Source organism: Theropithecus gelada, chromosome 15 (genome assembly GCF_003255815.1).
Source record: "Theropithecus gelada isolate Dixy chromosome 15, Tgel_1.0, whole genome shotgun sequence".
Lineage (NCBI taxonomy): Eukaryota > Metazoa > Chordata > Mammalia > Primates > Cercopithecidae > Theropithecus > Theropithecus gelada.
This window is the reverse complement of record NC_037683.1, coordinates 28075870-28099378: the sequence shown is the minus strand read 5'-3', so window position 1 is coordinate 28099378 and position 23509 is coordinate 28075870. Positions and strand designations below refer to the sequence as shown.

At 45.5% G+C, this 23509-nt stretch overlaps 1 protein-coding gene across 3 annotated transcripts; it reads right to left on the bottom strand.

Moving 5' to 3' along the window:
- Positions 1–259: 259 nt before the first annotated feature.
- ZFP37 (ZFP37 zinc finger protein) lies at positions 260–15108 on the bottom strand. 3 transcript variants are annotated; one of them, XM_025359833.1, is made up of 4 exons: positions 14880–15108; positions 7719–7845; positions 7290–7424; positions 260–2666 (listed from the first exon to the last, which is right to left on the bottom strand). In XM_025359833.1, the coding sequence occupies exons 1-4, from the start codon at positions 15009–15011 to the stop codon at positions 1123–1125; spliced, it is 1938 nt and encodes a 645-aa protein (XP_025215618.1). In that variant the 5' UTR covers positions 15012–15108; the 3' UTR covers positions 260–1122. The 3 variants fall into 3 exon arrangements, with proteins under 3 accessions (XP_025215618.1, XP_025215619.1, XP_025215621.1); XM_025359834.1 differs by having other exon boundaries at positions 7719–7803; XM_025359836.1 differs by having other exon boundaries at positions 7719–7800.
- Positions 15109–23509: the final 8401 nt, after the last annotated feature.

The following is a 23509-nucleotide window of genomic DNA, read 5'->3' as shown; positions in this document are numbered from 1 at the left end:
AGTCTGAAAAAATGGCAAATGTAGAAACATAGTGCTGTTATAATTCACTATGTTAATGAAAGAACGTGTGTTTGATAGGAAAAGTCTTTATGAATTCAACATCGTTTCATACTATATACTTTTGATTCATCATCATTCATGAATAATCATACAAAGATTTTAACTCTGTCAAACAACATTGTGGAGGGGTTCAGTGACAACCTTAAATAATGTTGATTTGTGCATATTAAAATATTTTAATTATAAAAATACATGTGCATGATTTAAAAATCCAAATATAGAAGGAAGTCTTGCTCCTATCCTAGAACCCAATGCTATACTCCTGTGCCCAATGGCAACCACCATGAAGTTTATTCTGTATTTTTTTCAAAGTCTATTCACATACAAATACATGTATATATGCATACTAAGATATATACACATACAAAGATAAGAGACAGAGGTTAAACAAACATACCCTTTTGTACACAAAGGGGAATATAATATATACATGGTTCAGCAACCTGCTTTTTTACACTTCACAGTATATCTTGAATATCACTCCCTACCAGCACATTTATATCCTCAGCTGCTTTATTTTCTCTTGTTTTCCTGTTAACACTTTTTACATATATAACAACTCTTTCAAAAAGATTTCTGCTGATGCAGAAGCCAACACAGACATTAAGAAAGAGCTGGGTGAAAATATCAAAGAGGCTTATACAAATGGCCACACTCATTTACATAAGGCAATAAACAGATATGCAAATTCAACTATAATATATGGTGCTTAAGTACAAAACAAGAAGAAACACAGGAACTGTCAGCATATATAACTTGTTTCTCCATTGCTTTGAATATTCAAATTATTCACAAGTTTTAAGCTTTCAATTTCAGTCTGAACATGTAGATCATTTATAATAATTGAGTATTGTTAAAACAATATTTTTTATAAAAGGTTTTGTATCAAGTTTAAACCCTTGTTTCCATCCACTGATTCTATATGAAGATCCATTTTCAAAGTTTCTCATGTATAACAAGGTGTGATATCTTGCTAAAGGCTTTCTAACACTCTTTAAATTCAGTATATTTCCAAGGTTCAACAAAATTTTAAATTTAGTTAACAAATTTGCCACATTAACATCACTCGTGAGATTTCGCTTTTGAATGAGTTTTCACATGTTTGGTTAGGGATGCATTTTGTTTGAAAGTTTTCCCACATTCATTACATTCATAGGGTTTCTCTCCAGTGTGGGATCGCTGATGTATAACAAGCTGTGACTTTGCATTAAAGGCTTTTTCACATTCATTACATTCATAAGGTTTCTCCCCAGTATGAGTTCTCTGATGTACAATGAGGTGAGACTTTTGGCTGAAGGCTTTCCCACATTCATTACACTCATACGGTTTCTCTCCAGTATGAACTCTCTGATGCTGAGTAAGGCCTTCAATTTGTTTAAAGGCTTTCCCACATTGATTACATTCAAAGGGACTTTCACCTGTATGAGTTCTCATATGGTAAGTAAGAGATGAGCTATGTCCAAAGGCTTTTCCACACTCATTACATTTATAAGGTTTCTCCTTAGTATGAGTTCTTTGATGTATAATGAGGTGTGACTTCTTGCTGAAAGCTTTCCCACATTCATTACATTCAAAGGGTTTCTCACCTGTATGAATTCTCATGTGTTTAGTAAGGGATGAGCTATACTTAAAGGCTTTTCCACATTCATTGCATTCATATGGTATTTCACCTGTATGTGTTCTCACATGTTCTGTAAGAGATGAGTTATACCTAAAAGACTTCCCACATTCCTTACATTCATATGGCTTTTCACCTGTGTGAGATCTCACATGTTGAATAAGGTTTGAGCTGTGTCTGAAGGTTTTCCCACATTCAGCACATTCATAGGGCTTTTCTCCAGTATGAATTCTTAGATGGTCAGTGAGTGCATGTTTATGACCATGGGCTTTGCCACACTCAATACATTCATATGGTTTTTCTCCGGTGTGAGTTCTCTGATGTACAACAAGGTGTGACTTTTGGCTAAAGGCTATCCCACATTCACTACATTCATATGGTTTCTCCCCAGTATGAATTCTCTGATGGTCAATGAGTCCTTGTTTATGGCTGAGAACCTTCCCACATTGATTACATTCATAGGGTTTCATACAAGCTTGAGGTTTTTCATGCTTAGTAGATGAGCTAAGGCTGGATGATTTCTTATGTTTCTCTCTAGTTTGAATTTTGTCCTGTTTAATATGGGATGAGCTATGACAGCATAATTTGTCATGTTTTTTGCCAGTTTTGTTACACTTATCAGATGAGCTATGGTTGGATAATTTCTCATGTTTCTTTCCAGTTTGCTTTTTGCCTTTCCTTGTATCAGATAAGCTGTGGTTGAATGACTTCTTGTGTTCTTTAGCTGCATCAGATTTCCTTTTTACACAGTTTCTTGAGTGATCAGGTAAATCTAAATTCTGTTTCAAAATTTTTCCATGTGACTCAAATTTAAGAAGCCTTTTCTTTGAAGGAATATGTTTTGTATGCAAATTATTTTTTTTCCCCAGTGAACCACAGTCACTGCCATTCTCCTTAGTTTGAGTTTTCTTTTTGACTACAACTTCCCTGAGGAGTTTGTTTTGAGATTTCTGGTTATTTTCAAGCTCGTCATCATCTTGCTGGACTTCTAAAATGGAATTCAGTGAGATATTCTTGTGAATCTTTGTACTCTTATATTTTGGAATAAAACTTGTAAAGAAATGACCTGTTGTAGGGTTAAATTTTTATTCAGGCTAGTATAGCAATGTAAATGAAACAACTAGGGTGAATGGACTTGAGGGAGAAGATGTTGTGGTAAAAAGAGGTGGGAAAAGTGACAATAGTGATTTTTAAAAGGTTTTGCTGCCTAAAAATATGAGTGTGCAACCTGGGAAAGAAGATGAAATAAACACAAGGAGAAGTGAACAGAGAATAGATGGAGTAAAAAGAGCTTATGATTGTAGCTGATACTTTTTTGAGGTTTCTCGTAAGCCCAAGCTGCCCAGTTCTGGTAATTCCCAAGCTGGCCATAGTATATTGCTGCTGCAGCCTATACTGTATTACCCCAATTCTCCATGGGCACAGTTGGAGACAAATCTGACTCAAACCAAGATGTTCAACAAGATTCTTTCTTCTAACAAATTTGACTCCAGTTAGTCTCCACTTGGTACTTAAATTTAGAAATTATATAAAGCAGGCACTAGTAACCCATATTTTCTCTATGTAAACAGAAAGCTCATCAGGTTAAAGAATGAAACATCCACACACAGAGAAGCAGAGACATAAGAACTGTGTCTTTAAAGAGATCATTTGCACAATTTCAATTCCCAATGGCTTCCTAGTTCCTTCCTAGTTCCTATTTCTAGCCCCTGGTGAGGACTGGCTGAACTATCTTGCCCTTAGCTTGTAAGGGATATACTCATGTCCTTATCGCATATTCCTGTATGTACCGAAGCTAGCTAATGTAAACTTTTGTTATTATATCCAAAAGAGCCAGAAAAGAAAAATAAAGTGAGTCCACCAAGAAGTATTGACGAGCCGATAAGTGGCTGAGAAAATAAATAAGAAAGGTTATCCACTTTCTACTACTCATGGTGAATTTTTCTTGTAGTGCTTAGATCTTTTCCTGCTGACATATCTTTTCCTTTCCATTGCTACCACTGAAATGACCCCCAAAATGATATTCTTGTACTTTAAAAATCCCTAGTTTCTCTACATTACCTGATGCTTTCATCAAATGATAAAATTCATAGTAATTAGCTTAGCAAACAAACTTTACTCAATCTGATTTATAGGGTGCATCCAAGTTTGTTTTGTTTTCCAATAGTTTGCTATGGAATGTATATTTGTTCTTTTCAGGTCATTCTAATTGTCAATTACAAATTTTAAGTTTATTCCTAGCTCTAAGTGGTTACTCACATTCTTTCTGCCATACATTAAACACTTACACATCTGAGATGTCTTCTTAATCCCTGCTTCCCTTCTCTGAGACCATTACCCACACTGAAAACTGTGGGCTGCTATGTTTATACTACATAAGCCGAATTCTGGCTAAAAACAATAGATTGGGCAGTGGTAAACACTGGGTAGTGCAATAATATTCTTTTGCCTAAGAACCAGAAATTGAAATTTATAGACTTCTGTTAGCTAGCTATGGATACTACATGTATAAAAACCTATAATCTTAAGAGCTGAGGCCGCCATTTAGGGGTGTCCTTTTTCAGCTACATGCTATATGCATGGAAAAGCAGAAAAAGCTTCAGAGTGAGAATTAAACAGTCTTAGAGAGAAGCAGATATAAAAATCCCCATGACTTCAGAAAGAAAGAGGCAGGAAGTGAATAGCCACCTTGATGGTAAAGGAACATTACACTGAGAAAGTGAAAACTGGACTCAAACCGAAAGGAGTTATGGTATCTGAATGGATGGAAAGGAAATATTATTACTTTTATAAAGGACATTAAAGAGATTAATTCCCATGGAGCAGAAGATCAGTTTTGAAAAATGAAAAAAAAAAATATATATGTAGACATATATGTATGTTAGGGAGTCTAGAGAAGTGCAGTTGCTGGCTGCTTTTTCATTTAGGAAATTTTAAGTGATGCAGAGAGAATAACAAACTTTTAGGTACCATGACAAGGCTGTGTCTTTCAATGCCCAAGGATGATGGAAAACATGGAGGAAAAATTTCCTTCTGGAAAGAAAGGAATCAAAACTGAAAACTTTCCCCTTGACATGTAATATTACAAGAACCTTTACAATGATAAATTGAGCTGGTCCCAACTGGTATCTGTCAGCAGGAAAAGACGTAAGGTACTACAAGAAAATATCACCATGAAGGAAAGGAGGAGAATTTGAACAAGCAAATTGGTATAGTAATATGGTAATACCAGAGAAGAGTTGGATATGGAAGAGCAATTGACTAAGGCTGGAAGTTTTTCTTGAATCTGAGACAGTAACTAAAACATAAATGCCAAGCTAAAACAACTGTAACTTCAGAAACAAATATGGAACTCACTTGGCCCAGCAAATTATTGGAGAGAATAGAACAGCCCCTCTTTGAAGAGCCTCCTAAGTAGTATATAAGAACCTGAACCAAAAGAGAGTCATTGTAGCAATGATAAAGATGTATTAAATGACTTAGGATTGTTTTTTAGCTGTAAAGTGTCAACAAGAAAAGTAAGGATAGCCAAAACTGGAGCTATTAATGGATGAATCAGAAACTCCATTGAGTCTCTTCATTTGTCATTTTAAAGACTGGTTCCTCTCAGGGAATTCATACAGTCTTGGACAATTGAGGGTCAAAAGAATCTTAAAAGACATAGCAGATAGTCTGCTATTAATAATTTGGGGACTATGGTAACATAAATAATAACTGACTATTTTCATGTTTGGTGGTAACATCTAAGATCAATTAAAGCTGGGCATGGTGGCTCACACCTGTAATCCCAACACTGGGAAGATGAGAAGGGAGAATTGCTTGAGACCAGGCATTCAAGACCAGCCTGGGCAACGTAGCAAGACCCTGTCTCTATGAAAAAAAGAGAAAGAATTAGGAAAAAAACTGATTTAGCAAATTTATCTAAGAATTGGAAAAATTTAAGTATGAGATAATATGAGCCTGATTTGTGTGATGACATTGAACATTGAGAGAAAAAGAAAAGCAGAAACTGAAGACAGGATAGTAACTCTATGGAAGACAGTCCTATAATCAGAGTACACTCTGATAAAAACAGGGAAGTTGAAAAGAACCTCTAATTTAGAGAGAAAGACAAAGCTTTCCATTTCTGACATCCTAAGAATAAGCTGTTGTGTAAGTAGGTCAAATATGAGTGTAAGACAAAGGAATTGGAGATGTCCATTTGGAAGTCACGAGTGTAGAATAAATAGCTTTTATCTGCACAATGAATAATCGATACAGTTTTTAAAAAGAACAGATAGTAGAAGACAAAACCTTAGGGACACCTCAGCAAAATGAGAAGAAAGAGAAGCTAGCGAGTAAATGATAAAGAAGCACTTAGCGTATAAGATCTGATTCAAGTTGTACAATTCAAACTGGGTGAGTGAGAACTTCAGGCTAACAAAAACGATTAAAGTATGCACTGAAAAGTAAGCAGTGGTGACCTTAAAGTCAGAAATTTAGTTAGAGGCATGAATTCTGTGGGATTTGACTGCAGGGGTTAAGGAGAAAATGGAAATGATGATGTGCTATAGATCATGGGTCTAGAGAATTTCATAGTGAAAGGAGAGAAACAGAAATAACTCAGGACAGGAGCATCACGCCAAGAGATTTGGAAACAGGGCAGATCTAAGAATGTCCGAATACATAGGAGAAAAATTGACACCTAGGGTCTTGAGTAAAGGAGAAAAGGAGAAAAGCTGAGGCTATTAGGAAAAGGGAGGATGCTTTTTTTTAAAAGCACTGATTTATATAAGGTAAGCAGGAGTGGGATTGAGAACAGCTAAGAGGGTCACCGCTCCTTCTGAAGATTGAGCAATGGAAGGGTCAGTTAGGCATCTGAGGGCCTGGTACCAAGTTTCAGAGCCCTGATTTTCACCTTTTATCCTACCACAACCTGAGTGGTGTGAAAGATAGTATTATTTTTTCCTGTGGCAAGATTATACCTCCCAGCCCCTCCCAAATGCATAGCCTTTTGAATTATAGCACTCTTCCCAGTGGAAGGATTATATATTCCTACCATGTTGAACTCAGGAGTGGCCAGATGGCCTGCTTTGACCAACAAAATGTGAGCTGAAAGGGATATCTACAACTTTCAAGCAGTAACTGTCAGAGTTACCATGTGGTTCCACTCACCCTTTTTTTCCCTCTGTCATGAGACCAGAATTTGCCAAATGGAGAATGCTCTTTCAGCATAGGTCCGCAAATAAAGATAATATGGAATACAGCTGTGGCTTGAGCAAGAAACTAATTTTTCTTATTGTAAGTAACTAAGATTGCAAGGGCTCATTCCTTCATGGAGCAAAACTGAGTGGAAACTGACTGATAGAGGTGATATAACCAAACTCCCGTATTTAACACTAGCTCACTACCATAGTGAATCTCACATAGAACCTCTCGTGTGAATAAATTCGCAAAAGGAAGAGATATTAGAATCTCTCAGGTTACAGAATCTTTGTAGTTTGAAATATTATTTCCTCAGGAAATCCTGATTTTTTTCTACTGCTATTTTCTAGTTAAGAAAGACGGGTCTAGGATCTTTAAGAATTTCAGAATAAATTATTCTTTGAAAAATTTCAAAGTTACAACTTACTTCCATCAGTTTCTTTTTGCTTGGATCTTGCTATTTTACTTGGACAACCTTGACTGGGTCTTTTTCCCTTCCCCAACCATGGTGCTTCTCCTTTTTCCAACTTGGAGATCAAGTCTGGTTTGGGAGCTTTATACCCTGCTCATGAGAAATAGCAGAAACTGAGTGTTAGAACAACCATCCCAGAAATGAAGCCCCAGCATTTGTACTTCAGGGCCTAAAGAATACATGGCTTCTGGAGTTTCACAATGTGAATGCCAGGTCAACTGAACAGACCTTCCATTTTGGAGCCTTGGGCACAAATATCTTGCCTAGTACGTAAAAGGGAAGAAAGCCCTTTGACCTACAAAAATGAAGGCCGAACTTATCAAGGACTCCAGAGAGAAGGTATCACAGTGGACACATTTTGAATTACAAAGGAATTGTTCTTACCCATTGAGGCTTGGTTGCTGTAGTTCTCCAGCATCACATCATGATACACGTTCCTCTGAGCAGGATCCAGTTGCTTCCATTCCTTCTGGGTAAAGGTCATAGTCACATGTTTGAATGTTACTGATACCTGTGATAGCATATTCCTATTCACGCTAATGTTATCCACATTTGGTGAGTGATTTGGACAAGATAATAATTTGTTCTTACCTCGACTACGCACTGTTGATCGTGATATTATAGCCTACTCAATTTTTCATTATTTTGAACTCAATTTTTCTCTACTCAATTTTTCATTATTTTGAAAAACAAAAACCATATTAAGAAATGTCCCTACTGAGCTGGGCACAGTGGCTCATGCCTGTAATCCCAGCAGTTTGGGAGGCTGAGGCAGGAGGATTGCATAAGCTCAGGAGTTTGAGACCAGCCTGGGCAACATGGCAAAACTCCATCTCTACCAAAATATACAAAACTTAGCTGGGTATGGTGGTGCATGCCTGTAGTCCCAGCTACTCTGGAGGCTGAGGCAGGAGGATCACCTGAGCCCAGGAGGTCAAGGCTACAGGGAGCTGAGATCACACCACTGCACTCCAGCCTGGCTGAGAGAGTGAGACCCTGTCGTGACAAACAGAAATGTCCCTATTGTGAATTTATTTATTCAAGAGGATAGAATCATGTGCATATCGGAGAGAAAGATAAATAGCCAAAAAAAAAAAAAAGAAAGAAAGAAAGAAAGAAAAAAGAAAAAAGGAACAGAATCAATCTTTGTCTTATCTTCTATAACAGGGGATGTTAAAAGGCTATTGAGCAGTATTTACAGTTTATAGAGTTCTGAGGTAGAAGAATTGAGACCTTTTTTATAACCAGTCAAAAAAATCATTTATGGGCTGGGCGCAGTGGCTCACACCTGTAATCCCAACAATTTGGGAGGCCAAGGCAGATGGATCATGTGAGGTCAGGAGTTTGAGATTAGCCTGGCCAACATGGTCTCTATTAAAAATACAAAAATGAGCCAGGCGTGGTGGCAGGCACCTGTAACTCCAGCTACTTGGGAGGCAGAGGCAGGAGAATTGCTTGAACCCAGAAGGTGGAGGTTGCAGTGAGCCAAGATCAAGCCATTGCTCTCCAGCCTGGGCAACAGAAACTCCAGCTCAAAAAAAAAAAAAAAAACTCATTTATGTTTGGCGGCAAAAGTAAGATATTTTAGGCATATAAGAATGCAGAAAGTAGACTACCAATGTTCTTTAGAAATGAAGCAGAAAGTTGGGGAGAAATAGAGGAAAGGGGAAGGGGAAGAGAAAGTGGAAAAGAAGCAGAAAAAGAGAATGAATGATTTTTAAAAGAAGAAAAAATGGATCAGAATAAAGATTTCAAAATTGGGAAAGACTTAATATACAAGAGAGAGCTATGATTAATACAACCAGTAAAATGTCTAGTTAAATCTAAATAACTTGATAATGTGCTTGTACAACTGTTATGAAAGTATCCTTAAAATCAAGAGGTATGATATGAAAAAAAACAGGCAGAACCCTAACTAGGGGGGTGGGGGTAGGGAAGAAATTAAAGTATGTTAAAGTCCTCTTATTAGGCAGGTAAAAGGAGGATGGCACAGCTATTGGAGAATTTTGATACTAATAAATACACATTCAAACATGTTTGTCTAATGTTTAAAGATAATCCCTTATCCTCACAGACAACCAACCTTTTTTTTTCCTTCTTTTTATTTTTGGGGATAAAGTCTCACTCTGTTGCCCAGGCTGAAATGCAATAACGTAATCATAGCTCACTGACACCTTGAATTCCTGGGCTCCAGCAATTCTCCCACCTCAGCCTACCAAGTGGCTGAGACTATAAGCATGCACCACCCATGCCTGACTGATTTTTAAAATTTTTTGTGGAGACAGGTTCTCGCTATGTTGCCCAGGTTGGGCTCAAACTCCTGGGCTCAGGCAATCCTCCCACCTCAGCTTCCCAAAGTGCTGAGATTACAGATGTCAGTCACTGTGCCTGGCCAGACCACCATTCAATTACCTGCAAAAGTCATCAATTTAACCCCACAGACCTCTAGTCACTGACTACCAATAATCTCCCATCATTGATTGTCACTGGCCTTCCAATCACTGAGCTGATACAGACAGCCTTGCCTCATTACTGGGCCTATAGCTCCAAAATGACTGGGTAAAGCAAACCTCCCAAACAGTAGCAATCACTTGCCCCCACAGACACTCCAATCACATATTCTCACAAGTCCCTCAACCAGTGATACCCACAGGACACATGGTAATCTATCTCCCATTACCCCAAATCCCTCATCTTATCAATCCCCAATCACTGACACCAATAGAATTCTCAAGCAGTGGCCTTTATAGAAACTCTAATTACTGCCAGCAAATTCCACTCCTCCCTCAGCCTCTTTAGCCACTCCCTTCATTTACATGCTTTACCTGAAATCTACCTGTCTCTTGAGGATCCTGCTTCCTTACAGGAGCCTCAGAGGAGTGGAAGCTATCTTTCCTGCACCACTCCCCTCCCCGCCATGACCCACGTACCTCAGGTTCTAAAGATGCCGTAAATGATTACTTTCAACCATTTCTCATTCTTCCTTCAAAATTCATAGCTTATTTATAGTATCACCAGATTTTCATCTATTAACCCTCCTGGGTCCAGTGATTTCCTAGGAGGACTCACGTGACTCAGTATATAATTGTACTCACAGCTATTATTTATTGTAGCAAAAGTATACAAAGCAAAGTCAGTTAATCAGCATGGGATAAAGTCCAGAGGACACCAGGCACCAGCATCCATGAGTCCCCTCCCAGTGAAGTCATATAGAACATGCTTAATTCTAATATTGAGTTATATTAGAGTGAGTTATAATAACATGTATGAAATGTTGTTTACTAGGGAAGCTCATTAGAGACCAGTACTGCCCAAGGGTTTCACTGGGGGCTCATCATGTAGGCACTCTGCCTGCATCTACAAAAATTCCAGACTCCCAGAAGAAAGCAGGTGTTCAGCATAAACCACATTGTATATATTCTTTAAGCACTGGGAACTACTCTTAACCAGTTCTGGGAATGGTGGGATCCTTCCTGAAATCTAATTTCCCAGATGCCAGCAAAAAGCAAACCTTGCAAGCAGGCCTGTCTAAGGATAGCAGGTTTTTTGTTTGTTTGTTTGTTTGTGTTTGTTTGTTTGTTTTTTGTTTTTTTCCCTGAGACGGAGTCTTGCTCTGTCCCCCGGGCTGGAGTGCAGTGGCCGGATCTCAGCTCACTGCAAGCTCCGCCTCCCGGGTTTACACCATTCTCCTGCCTCAGCCTCCCGAGTAGCTGGGACTACAGGCGCCCGCCACCTCGCCCGGCTAGTTTTTTGTATTTTTTGTAGAGACGGGGTTTCACCGGGTCAGCCAGGATGATCTCGATCTCCTGACCTCGTGATCCGCCCGTCTCGGCCTCCCAAAGTGCTGGGATTACAGGCTTGAGCCACCGCGCCGGGCCAGGATAGCAGTTTTTGACTTCTATGTTAACTCTGGTCTGCAGTCATCCCACCCCATTCACTGAAAACTTTAGCACCAGCTAAATCCCTGCCATCATGCTGCACTACCTCTGTATCAATGTGGAAGAGCCATTCAACACCCTTGCCTCTCATTTTCATGAGGTCAACAATCTTTTCTTCCACTCAAATTCAGCCACCTATTCATAAATCATCTGCACTTACACCTTGCCATCACTATAACACCTCCAAAAATCTCTAAGACATTCCACCCTCTGACCATTATTTCCTATCCTGCTACTTGTTCTAGTACTTTCACTCCAATAATTCTCCAAACTCATTGAGCCCTCTGATCCTAATCACTTTTTCACAATCTTCCACCCTTACCTAGCCTTTCTTTCTTGTTCAGATTCCTTGTTCTAACACTATACACAATCAATTGAAAACTATAAAGTTTTAACTTCCTTTCTCCTCTTCTCCTCTGCTGTATTTACCTATCAAAGCCTCAACCTTGGTTAAATCCAACTCTCCTCTTAATCTCTGCCTGCAACCTTGCAACTGAACATTGCAAGAGAAAAATCAATCTGTGCTGAGTGGACTAACTTCAAATTTATAACACATACGCCAAATGGGCATCTAATACTGTCAGTAGTCCTACCTAACCCTAGAAAATGCACATTTCCTTTTTCCTAGATGATTATTTTGAACATTCTCCTTTTTAACTCTGAAAACTCCAACATCTACCCCTTTCCCACTCTCGGCTGATGAATTTGCTTCATGCTTTCAAGAGAAAATAAATCCAAATGGACAAGAATTACCTTGCCTTGTTACCACCAATTCCACCAACCTGTTTCCAAACTCATATATAATATACCTTCTCTTCTGTCAAAATGGAAAGTCTTCCTTCTCTCACCTAAGGCCAGTTTCTCCATTTGTGCTCTCAATCCCATCCCCAACTGCCTTCCCAACGACTTCACCCCTGCAAGTACCTCTTTCTCTTTTGTAACATCTATTTCTCCCTTTTACTTGGATCATTGCCATTGACACACAGAGTTGCCTTAATATCATTCATCTGAAGAAACCCGCTCTTGATTTCATATCCTTTACAATGTCTATTTCTCTGCTTCCTGTACCAGCAAAACTCCTCATAAGTGTTGCCTATACTTGCTGTTTCCACTTCATTACCTCTCATTCTTTCAACTCACTCTAACAGGATGTTATCCCCTTAACTCCAATAAACGAGCTCTAATCAATCAAAATAACCATTGAGCTGCATACTGGCAAAATCAAATTATCTCTAGTCCTGCTTTGGGACTCAAAAGTGTATATCACAATTGATTACTCCTATTGTCTTGAAAGGCTTTCTTCTCTATGCTACTTTGACATCCACTTGCACAGTTTTCCTCTTACTTCAATGGGCACCCCTTATTCTCTCTTGTTTTTTGTCTTCTACCAGACTTTTAAATGTCAGAGTGACCCAGGCCTCTGTCCCTGGCTCTCTTCTCTTCCCTATCTGTCTTCGCTTCCTAGGTGACATGAGCCAATCCTAAGGCTTTAAATATCATCTTCATTGTGATGCAATTCAAAAATGGCTCCCTAGCTCACACCTTTCCTAAGTTCCAGATTCATATATATAGTGGCTACCCTATATCTTTAGGTAGATATGCAATGAGCATTTTGACATGGCCAAAATAGAGCCATTGACATCACCCCAGATCCCATTTCCATCCACCAAATCTAGTCTTTTCCACCATAACCCTTCCCATTCAGAAAATGGATTCACCATCCATCCAGTTCTTCAGGTTAAAAGTCTAGACGTAAATCTCGATTCTTCTCTTCCCTCATACTCCATATATCAATATATTAGTAAGTTATATTGCTTATCTCCAAATGTATTCTGAATTTGATTTCATTTTGCTGCTACAACTCTATTCTAAATCACCATAATCTCTTGTCTTTTACTATTGCAAAAAGTTCCTAACTGACCTCCCTATACCTACCTACTCTTGCCCCTCTGCAGTCCATCTTCCATGAGGTAGCCATGGTGATCTTTTCAAGGTATCAATCAGAACAGATTACTCCCCTGCTTAAACTCAATGGCTTCTCACTGCATCTAGAATAAAATCTAAATCCTTACACTAGCCAATAAAATCGTACATTATCTGATACCTTCCTACCACTATGATTCACACCTTTTTACTTTTCCTCTGACTGTGCTCCTACAGCACTAATCTTCCTTCCCTTTTTTAAGCACACCAAGTTCACTCCTACCTCAGGTCCTTTGCAGTTGATGTTTATTTTCTTCCTGGAACACTCTTTCTTCAGATCTCTACATGGCTGCCTCCTTGTGATGATTTATGCCTCAAGCCAACTGTCATTTCCTAAGGAAAGCTTTCCATGACTAACCTGGCTAAAGTCATGCACTCCCTACCCTCAATCACGCTCTACCACATCATTCTCTTTTACTTACTTCAGCACTTATTAGTGTCTGGAATAATTTTATTTGTTTATATTTTATCATATCTTTCATATTTCTAGAATGTAAGTCATTGAGGGAGGGATTCTGGTTCTGTTTCCTGGCATCTCTCCAGCATTTAAAACATTCCCTGGTTTTGAGGATAAAGCAGAGACTGCAAAACAACAACAACAAACAAAATCAAAAACACTCCCTGGCATAAAATAAGTGCTCATCTTACAGTCTGTCTGTTCCTACTGTTCCTGTAAGTTTTCAATCACTGACACCCAAATACTCCCCATTACTAACCTTCACAAACTCCTCCCAATTATGGATCTCTACAAGTTCCCAACTATCACTCTCCACAGAACAATCATTAACCTCCACAGACCTCCAATCACTGACCACTAAAGAACCCTCAATTATTAAACCCAGCAATCCCCTCAAACTCCTGACCCCTTAGGCTTCTAGTCACAGAATCATAGAGGGTCCTTAATCATTAATTCCTACTAATCACCTCATTACTCAAAGCACAGTTATTACTGCTAGACATCACCTAATCATTGACTTGCATTCATCCCCAATTACCTTTTCTCCCCAAATGGCATACAAATCATCTACCATCCCCAGAGACACCTCAACATTGACTCCCCAAACTCCAACAGTCATATTCCCCCCTCACGGGCCCCCTGATTCCTCCATTACCCACTGACCATCAAAGATACTGCTAATCAAACTTGCACAAACATCACCGTCACTGACTCCCAAGCCCCAATCCCTGATGCTCCCAGATGCTCCCAGTCACTTAATTTCCCAAATCCCAACACTGACCATCTTTGATAATCCAGGCTGTAACCACCATAGGCACCCATAATCGCTGGCTCCCATAGACACCCCAAACCGCCAACTCCCACAGTCCTTCCCTATCTCTGACACATCACAAAGTCCCCATTTCTGATCCCCTTCCAAACTCTGACATTCAGTGACTGCCAGAGACGCCTCCCCATCATTGTCTCTGCAGATCCCTCAGAATACTGATATCCTAAAGCCAAATCACTAACTCCACAGATAACTCAGAACACTGACCTCCCAAGAGACCCTTTAGCATCGATTTCACCAATTGCCAAATCACCTATCGTCACAGACTACTCCAGTCACTGCCCCGCAATTAGACCATCTCTGACCGCCAAAACACCCTGCCTCATCACAGCCCTCACCGCGGCGCTGGCCTCGGGCTCGGACACAGCCATCTCCAGTGGTCGCCCGGCCTCTTTGATCGTTCCCGCACTTCTCCTCCGGTCCACGGACTCTGGCTTTGTCAGAATCCGGTAGCCGCTGGAGACCGACATGACGACTACCCGGAGAGGGGCCTTAGCGGGTCCGGCAACTGCGATGGCGGCGCCTCTCGGTGATAGCCTACGGGCGCGGCCATCTTGGCGAAGGGCCAGCCGTACAGCGGAAGTGCGGGGACTTCTGGGACAACGAGATAGGGAAGCGAAAGCCGGCGAGGGCGTTACTTACAGGGTGCAGGAGTGATGCAATCAGAGCGAGCCGGAACCCGGTTCGGTTACGCATTACAGGAGTGACCTGGGCCTGACAACTCACTGCCGGCGTTCGGGTCGCGTCACTGCCGGAAGATATTTTACAGAATTTGGAATTGCTTTTCCGAATACACGTCAGTGCAGCCAGCGGCTAGAAGTCCGGGAATCACAATGCTTAGTGCGGACTTCAGAAGGCTGGGATGCGAGAAATTGGAAGCAGAACGGAGAGAAGCCTGATCGAACAAATAACATTGTTTTATAGGAAGAGACGTTAATCTTTGAGATATACGATAAATCTTTTCATATATAGTATAAGAACAATAAGAAAAACTGAAACAGGAAGTTAAGTGAACACACCCCTCTTCCTTGAGAGCCCGGGTTTGGTGAAGATATTTCAGCAGAATAATCAAGCACTTGGAGAAATGATTCCTTAATGCGTCATTTAATGCATTAATTGCATTGATTGAATATGTGCAGGTTAGCTACTGTGCTATGCAAGGTACTGGAAAAAGAGTGGAGAGGGGTAGGGATGATGTAAGTCCAGAGTCCAAAGGCCAGAAAACCAGGGGCTCCAATGTGAAAGGGCAGAAGATGAATGTCCCAGCTCAAGAAAAAAGAGAAGGTGGTAGGGAAGTGTGGATAGTTAACAGGGTTTTTTAAAAACAGAAAAGAAGGAATAAGACCTAGTATTTGATAGCACTACAGGTGTATATATTCAATAGTAGTTTAGTTGCACATTTCGAAATAACGAAGGATAATTGGATTGTAACACAAAAGATAAATGATTGAGGGGATGGATACTCCATTTTCCATGATGTGATTATTACACTGTGCGTGCCTGTATCAAACTACTTCATGTACTCCATAAATATACACACCTACTATGTACCCACAAAAGTTAAAGACTAAAAAAAAAAAAAAAAGCAAAGAGGATTCACCCTTTCTCCACCTTTTTGTCCTATCAGGCCCTCAGTGGATTAGATGATGGCCACCCACATTGGTGGGGGCTTCTTTACTTAGTTTGCTAATTCAAATGCTAATCGTCTTCCAGAAACACACTAACAAACCCAGAAATAATGTTTCACCAGTATTCTGGGCATCCTTTAGCCCAGTCAAGTTGACACATAAAGTTAACCATCACCCTAGCTATGACATACGCAGACTTCCATTTTACACAAACTGTGAGATAATAGGTTTGTGATTCTTTAATCCTCTAAAGCTGGTGATGATTTGTTATCCAGCAATAGTAAACTAAGGACTCAGTGAAGACTGAAAAATAATTGATGGGTTGAAATTTCTTTTCATCTACTTAGGACACAGCCCACTACACCATGTATCTGACAGAGTATTCTCTGAACGTCACCTATGTAGGTGTAGGCAATTGCTTTGTTTCCCCCTCAGATATGGCCCTGACTTTAATTGTACCTGATATTACAGTCCGAATAAGGTACATTTTTTTAAAAAAAACACTCTCTTCCTTTCTTCCACACAAATCAGAAGGAGAGGCAGGTCAGATTCTACACGATTTTATTAAAACCAGCATATATACATATGTGGCAGGGATGAGTGAGTACAGTGGATCTGTATGAATGTGGTACTCTTCAATATACCTTTGGGAGTAGAACTTAAAATTCTCCCAACAGGGACAGGGGACACATGTACGGAGATATGTGTGTCAATTCGGCTGATTCACTGAATTCCCTAATGAAGACCTCTCACACGGTAAATATGTATCGTATTTATTCTCATTCATACCAGAAGGCAAAGGGACTGGAAAGAAATACTAAAACGTGAAACAAAACTACAAAGGGACATCACGTCTATAAGAGTCTAACATCTATAGGAACACTCTCAGGATCACAAGGATTGACCGAACACCAAGATATGTGGATCTCCATCTAAGGCTTGCTCTCAATGGCCCTCCACGATTCCAGCCACGTGCGTGTCTCTCCTCACTATCCCTGATTTCCTGAGCCCATGCTACCTATCACCCATCGGTACAGGTGCTTTCTAAAGAGCTCAAGTGGATTCTCTCCATCCCACCACTTTTCCAAAGACAGAAGCCACGGTTCCAAGAAACCCAGTGGAACATTCCCCTTCCACATCCTTCTTCAGAGTTGCCCAGGTGCTCATCACTGGTTAGGGAGAGAAGCTCCCAGGTTTCACTCAAAGCATAGAACACTGGCATACACACACACACACTCTCACGCGCGTGCGCGCCCGCGCGCTCACACACACACACCTCAAGGAGGTAGCCACATGGGTCATTAAACACTTGTAAACTGTTTTCCAAACAAGTGGACGCGGTTCATCCATGCCAAAGCCGAGGGTGCAAACACGGAATGGTGGCGAGATTCCACAGGCTCACCAAACCCTCTCAGGAATATTTTCCTGACCCTGGGGGCAGAGGTTTGAAACATTAAGGACATTTCCTGGGTCACACGAAGAAGCTGACGGACCAGGCATTTTGCTTTCCACTGCAAATGACCTATGGCGGGGGCACTTCTCTTCCCCCTGCAAATCACCTATGGCGAGGTACCTCCCCAAGCCCCCACCCCCACTTCCGCCAATCGACATGGCTCCGTCTCTATCCGGGTGTCATTCCGGGTAGGCTTCTCAAAGCCCTCGGCTCCGAGAAGCTCAATCGCACGTCAAACCCCAGAGCCCACACCTCTTCCTTTCCCAGAAAACACGCAAAAATTCAATGGGAGAGAGGTCCCGAGTCGTCAAAGTCCCAGATGTTGGGAGCCCCCAGAAGGAAGAAGCGTGTCTTCGTTTGGATGCCCGGAACAAGAGCTAGGCTTCCGGAGCGAGGCAGCCATCTATCTCCCCGAGCGGGCGGGAGGGAGACTGCCGGGCGCCAAACTGGGGTGGGGCCATGCTTCTTTCTGCTCTGCTGCTGCAGGGGAGCACCTGGCGTCCCAGCGCAGGAGGCCGCCGCCCTGCAGGGCGCCGTAGAGTTTGCACTGCAGAGTCGGGATCGCCTCTGGGGCAGAGGGGTCGAGCTTTTCCAAGGCGACGGTGCTGGCTCCCGTGCGGACCTGAGGCCGCCCAGGAGCGGGCGCCAAGGGCGGCGGGCCCGCGGGCCAGGGCCCCGCAGCCAGCAGGTTGTCGAGCGTGGCCAGCGCCCAGTGCAGGGCGGCCCCGGCGTGCGCCAGCTGCCAGGCGAGCCAGGCGCGCTGAGAGGCGCCGGGCTGCGTGCCGCCGGCTGGCCCCGGGAGGAAGGCGCCCCCCGGGGCCCGAAGTTCGCCCAGGGCCACCTCCAGCCCGCCCAGGTGGTTGACGACTCGCGACAGCGGGCACGGGAGGGAGACCCAGGCTTCTGGGGAGAGGCGGCGGCGGCGCTTTGGGGAGGTGGGTAGCTCCTCCCGATCGTCAACTCGGCGTTCCGGGCCGCTGGTCCTCCCAGGCGATCTAGGCCGGTGCTTTGGCTCCTGCAGGCGCCTCGGGCTGGGAACAGAACCTGCGCGGGAGACAGAGCGGGAGGTGTCAGAGGGACTTCGCGGGGCGCTAGGGGACCCATCTCCAAGGTCCCAAAGCCCCTCCCGACCCCGCCTCCCCCTGCCCTCCATCCCCCACCCGTCCGCAGCTGGCCTCCACGCCCCATCCTCTTGGCCCCTTCCTGCATCCTGGGGACTCCTGTGCCCCGCCCGAGGTGCCTTCCTCTCCGCCCTTTCAAACTTGAAGCCCATCTCATCTGGGGCCACTGGGGGCCTGGGTTCCTGGCGCACTGAGGGCTTCCCCAGCCCCCTCGGGGCCCACTGTCCGCTCCCCTTCCCGGGGCCCTGCGCCCTCCTCCCCACCCCTCCAAGCTCCCGGCCCCTAAACCTGCCTCCTGTGCGCTCATGGGGGCGTCGTGCTCCGCTGCGCTCGGGCTTGTCGTGGCCTCTCTCTCCTGCTGGGGCTTGACCTCCTGCTGGCTTGACCTTCCGCCCTCGGTTTCCGGTTTCTCTGCCGGGACTGCGAGGGGAGCCATCTGGCCTTCTCCGTCGTTTGTGCCTGGACGCAGAGGCCTCCCGGCTGTGCCCGCTGAAACCTGTGGGGGAAGAGGAGGTCGGCAGTGAGTGGACCATGACCCGTCCATAGACCGGCTGCAGGAGGGTTGCAAAGGCCAAGCTCCCAGAGTGACTTCGAGTCAGGAATGGCTCTGCTCCCGGGTGTCCCCCACCCCCTCCTCTTTCTCCAGCTGCCCAAGACCTCCTGTCTCCGGACTCTGGCTGTTCCCCAGCTGCCTGGCACCCTCCAGCATACCCTCCCCCGCGGGCGCACCCGGAGGATGGCTCAGCTGGTCGAGCCACCCACCACACAAAAAGTCTGCCTTTCTTTGACCTTAGGTTTCCCCACCACCTGCCAGATCAGGGCCCATGGGGCGGGGGCCGCTGCCTTTGTCACCCCAGCTCTCACTCCCCTGCTTCCCTGGCCCCCTGCGACCCCCTCCCCCACACCAATCCTCACAGACAAGACCCTGGAGCCTCACCTCGTCCTCGTCCTCTCTCAGAGCCCTCGCCATTCTTGCGGGTCTCCATCCTCCCCTGCTTTCCACAGGGAGGTCTGTCTTCTCCCTTCTCTTCGAAGGACAGGTTTCCCAGTCCAGGAGACAGCCTCTGTTCCCGGTGGTGAGGAGGCTCTACCCTCTGGCAGCCTGAGCAGCGCAAACGGGAAATGAAAGGGTGGGCCGAGCCAGCGGGTTTTTATAGGGAGGCAAGACCTCCTGCTGGGTTTTCCCAGGAGTGTTTGCTGCGGACACGCCCACAGTGGCAGGCTACCTTGATTAGGTTAGGCAGGTTGGAGGGGCTCTGCTTTCTCCCTGGGTCCCTGCCACTCCCTCTCCAGCAACTGATGAGCAGTTTTCCGGAGTGGCAGAACAGAGACAAAATTAGCTCTGGGCTTCACGGTGATTTCAAAGCAAGTGCCCTACTTCCTTGCCCATTGCGAAGTCTTCTCTACCTCTGCGTTTCACCATTTCTCCACTTCCTGGTGTGCACCTGCGTGTGTGCGTCCGTGTGCGTGTGCGTGTGTGTTTGGGTGTGTGCACACTATGCCGAGAGTCGGACAAATTTCCAGTGAAGGGAGACCGAGTCCTGCAGGTTGTCTTGCTCCTGCAGTCTGCGCAGGAAAAACTCGTTTCTGCCACGGCGGAATCCATCTGCCCATGTTAGGAAAGGACAGGGCGTGCTTTCCTCCCACCTTAGTATTCTAGGGAGAAAGAGGCGGCAGAGAAGAGTGGGCAAGAGGGCCACATTTTGCCCACGACCAGCCAGGTTTGAGTTCGTTCCTCCTAGGCTTCACCATCTGATTTTCTCCTCCCTTTTCCGTACCGGACAGGTGTTGCTCTGAGATCAGGACCATCCCACCGGGCTGCGGATGGGATCGTGTGTGTGTGTGTGTGTGTGAGTGTGTGTGTGTGTGTGTGTGTGTGTGTGTGTGGATGGCCACAGCCCTCTGCCTCGCTAGGGGAGTATGTGAATCAAGGGAGGGGCACAACTCTAGGCAGGACCTGGCGGGGTTTGGGGAGGAGAAGCTCGGTAAGAGAAGACGGGGGGAGAGTCAGACGTGCGAGGTGCAGGCTGTCCCAGGCCAGTCTTAGAAATGACGTGACCACGTGACGGACCTGCACGCTGACCGCAGCCAGAAAGGAAGCAGCCGAAAGGAAATGGATTGTCCGCAGGGCCAGTGCCATGGGATCCGGTCGCGCCCTGAAGGCTTTCATGGACATCTGAAGCTCGCTGTCTCCACCTTGGAACTGCTACAGAGAGGAGTGAGGCCTGAGGACAGGGCTGCGTGGCCAGCTGGTTGTGGGAGGTGCCAACACAGTAAGAGTCGGTGGAGCGGCGGTCGAGAGCGATACGGGGCTTGCTCAAGAAATCACCGCTGGAACTGGGATCCAGTCATCCCACTTCTGGACCTATCGCCTAAGGACACTAAATCGGGATGTGGAGCAAATAGGTGTCCTGGCGTGTTGGTTGTAGGCGCGCTGCCTGTAACCAAGATGTGGAATCGACCTAAGTACCCGTCAGCAGATGACTAGACAAGGACAAAGGAATAGTGTTCGCAGAAGAAAAGCTTCAGGGAAAGGAAAGGAAAGCTTGTCATCTGGGACGTCTTGCATGGACCCAAAGGTCATGATGCCCAGTGAAATCAGCCGGGCCCACCCGACCCGTCTTGCGTGATCTCCTTGGGACGTGGGATGGAAAGCGGTGAGGATCATGAAAGCAGAGAGTAGAAAGGTGGTTGGCTGGGCCCGGGGCTGGGGTAGGGGCAGGGAAGCGATGCCAACGGGGAGATGTGGGTCAAAGGGCACAAAGTGTCCGAGAAACAGGTGGAGTGCTTCCTGGATATCCATGGCAGGGCAACGTGAGTACGGTGGATCCGAATGTAAGGTTCTCTTGAATATACCCGTGGGAGTAGACCTGAAAATTCTCCCAACAGGGACAGGCGACACATGTGCGGTGGTAAGTGTGTGAATTCGGCTGATTCTAATGAACTCCCTAATGAAGACGTCACACGCGGTCAATGTGTATCATATTTATTGTCATTCATACTTGAAGGCACCGGCGGGGGAAGGAAATATTAAATCGCCAAACAAAACTTCCAAGAGAGATCACTTCTATGAGAGTCTAACGTCCGTAGGAACACTCTCAGGTTCACAAGGATTGACCGAACATCAGGATATGTGGCTCTCCATCTGAGGCTTGCTCCCAATGGCCCTCCACTATTGCAGGCACGTGCGTGTCTCCCCTCACTCTCCCTGCTGTCCTGAGCACACCCTACCTATCACCCATCGGTACAGGTGCTTTGTAAAGAGCTCAGGTGGATTCTCTCCATCCCACCTCTTTGCCCAAGACAGAAGCCACCTTTCCAAGAAACCCAGTGGGACATTCGCCTTTCACCTCCTTCTTCAGAGTTGCCCAGGTGCTCATCACTGGTTAGGGAGAGAAGCTCCCAGGTTTCACTCACAAGGCATAGGACGCTGCCATACACACACACACACACCTCGAGGAGGTAGCCACGTGGGTCATTAAGCACTTGTAAACTGTTTTCCAAACAAGTGGACGCGGTTCATCCATGCCAAAGCCGAGGGTGCAAACACGGAATGGTGGCGAGATTCCACAGGCTCACCAAACCCTCTCAGGAATATTTTCCTGACCCTGGGGGCAGAGGTTTGAAACATTAAGGACATTTCCTGGGTCACACGAAGAAGCTGACGGACCAGGCATTTTGCTTTCCACTGCAAATGACCTATGGCGGGGGCACTTCTCTTCCCCCTGCAAATCACCTATGGCGAGGTACCTCCCCAAGCCCCCACCCCCACTTCCGCCAATCGACATGGCTCCGTCTCTATCCGGGTGTCATTCCGGGTAGGCTTCTCAAAGCCCTCGGCTCCGAGAAGCTCAATCGCACGTCAAACCCCAGAGCCCACACCTCTTCCTTTCCCAGAAAACACGCAAAAATTCAATGGGAGAGAGGTCCCGAGTCGTCAAAGTCCCAGATGTTGGGAGCCCCCAGAAGGAAGAAGCGTGTCTTCGTTTGGATGCCCGGAACAAGAGCTAGGCTTCCGGAGCGAGGCAGCCATCTATCTCCCCGAGCGGGCGGGAGGGAGACTGCCGGGCGCCAAACTGGGGTGGGGCCATGCTTCTTTCTGCTCTGCTGCTGCAGGGGAGCACCTGGCGTCCCAGCGCAGGAGGCCGCCGCCCTGCAGGGCGCCGTAGAGTTTGCACTGCAGAGTCGGGATCGCCTCTGGGGCAGAGGGGTCGAGCTTTTCCAAGGCGACGGTGCTGGCTCCCGTGCGGACCTGAGGCCGCCCAGGAGCGGGCGCCAAGGGCGGCGGGCCCGCGGGCCAGGGCCCCGCAGCCAGCAGGTTGTCGAGCGTGGCCAGCGCCCAGTGCAGGGCGGCCCCGGCGTGCGCCAGCTGCCAGGCGAGCCAGGCGCGCTGAGAGGCGCCGGGCTGCGTGCCGCCGGCTGGCCCCGGGAGGAAGGCGCCCCCCGGGGCCCGAAGTTCGCCCAGGGCCACCTCCAGCCCGCCCAGGTGGTTGACGACTCGCGACAGCGGGCACGGGAGGGAGACCCAGGCTTCTGGGGAGAGGCGGCGGCGGCGCTTTGGGGAGGTGGGTAGCTCCTCCCGATCGTCAACTCGGCGTTCCGGGCCGCTGGTCCTCCCAGGCGATCTAGGCCGGTGCTTTGGCTCCTGCAGGCGCCTCGGGCTGGGAACAGAACCTGCGCGGGAGACAGAGCGGGAGGTGTCAGAGGGACTTCGCGGGGCGCTAGGGGACCCATCTCCAAGGTCCCAAAGCCCCTCCCGACCCCGC

Coding starts and splice junctions, on each gene's coding strand:
- ZFP37 (XM_025359833.1), bottom strand. CDS start 15,011: ATGTCGGTCTCCAGCGGCTACCGGATTCTGACAAAGCCAGAGTCCGTG. Junction 7,846..14,879: donor AGCCCGAGGCCAGCGCCGCG/GTGAGGGCTGTG, acceptor ATGCTATCACAG/GTATCAGTAACATTCAAACA. Junction 2,667..7,289: donor GCAAAAAGAAACTGATGGAA/GTAAGTTGTAAC, acceptor ATTCCATTTTAG/AAGTCCAGCAAGATGATGAC.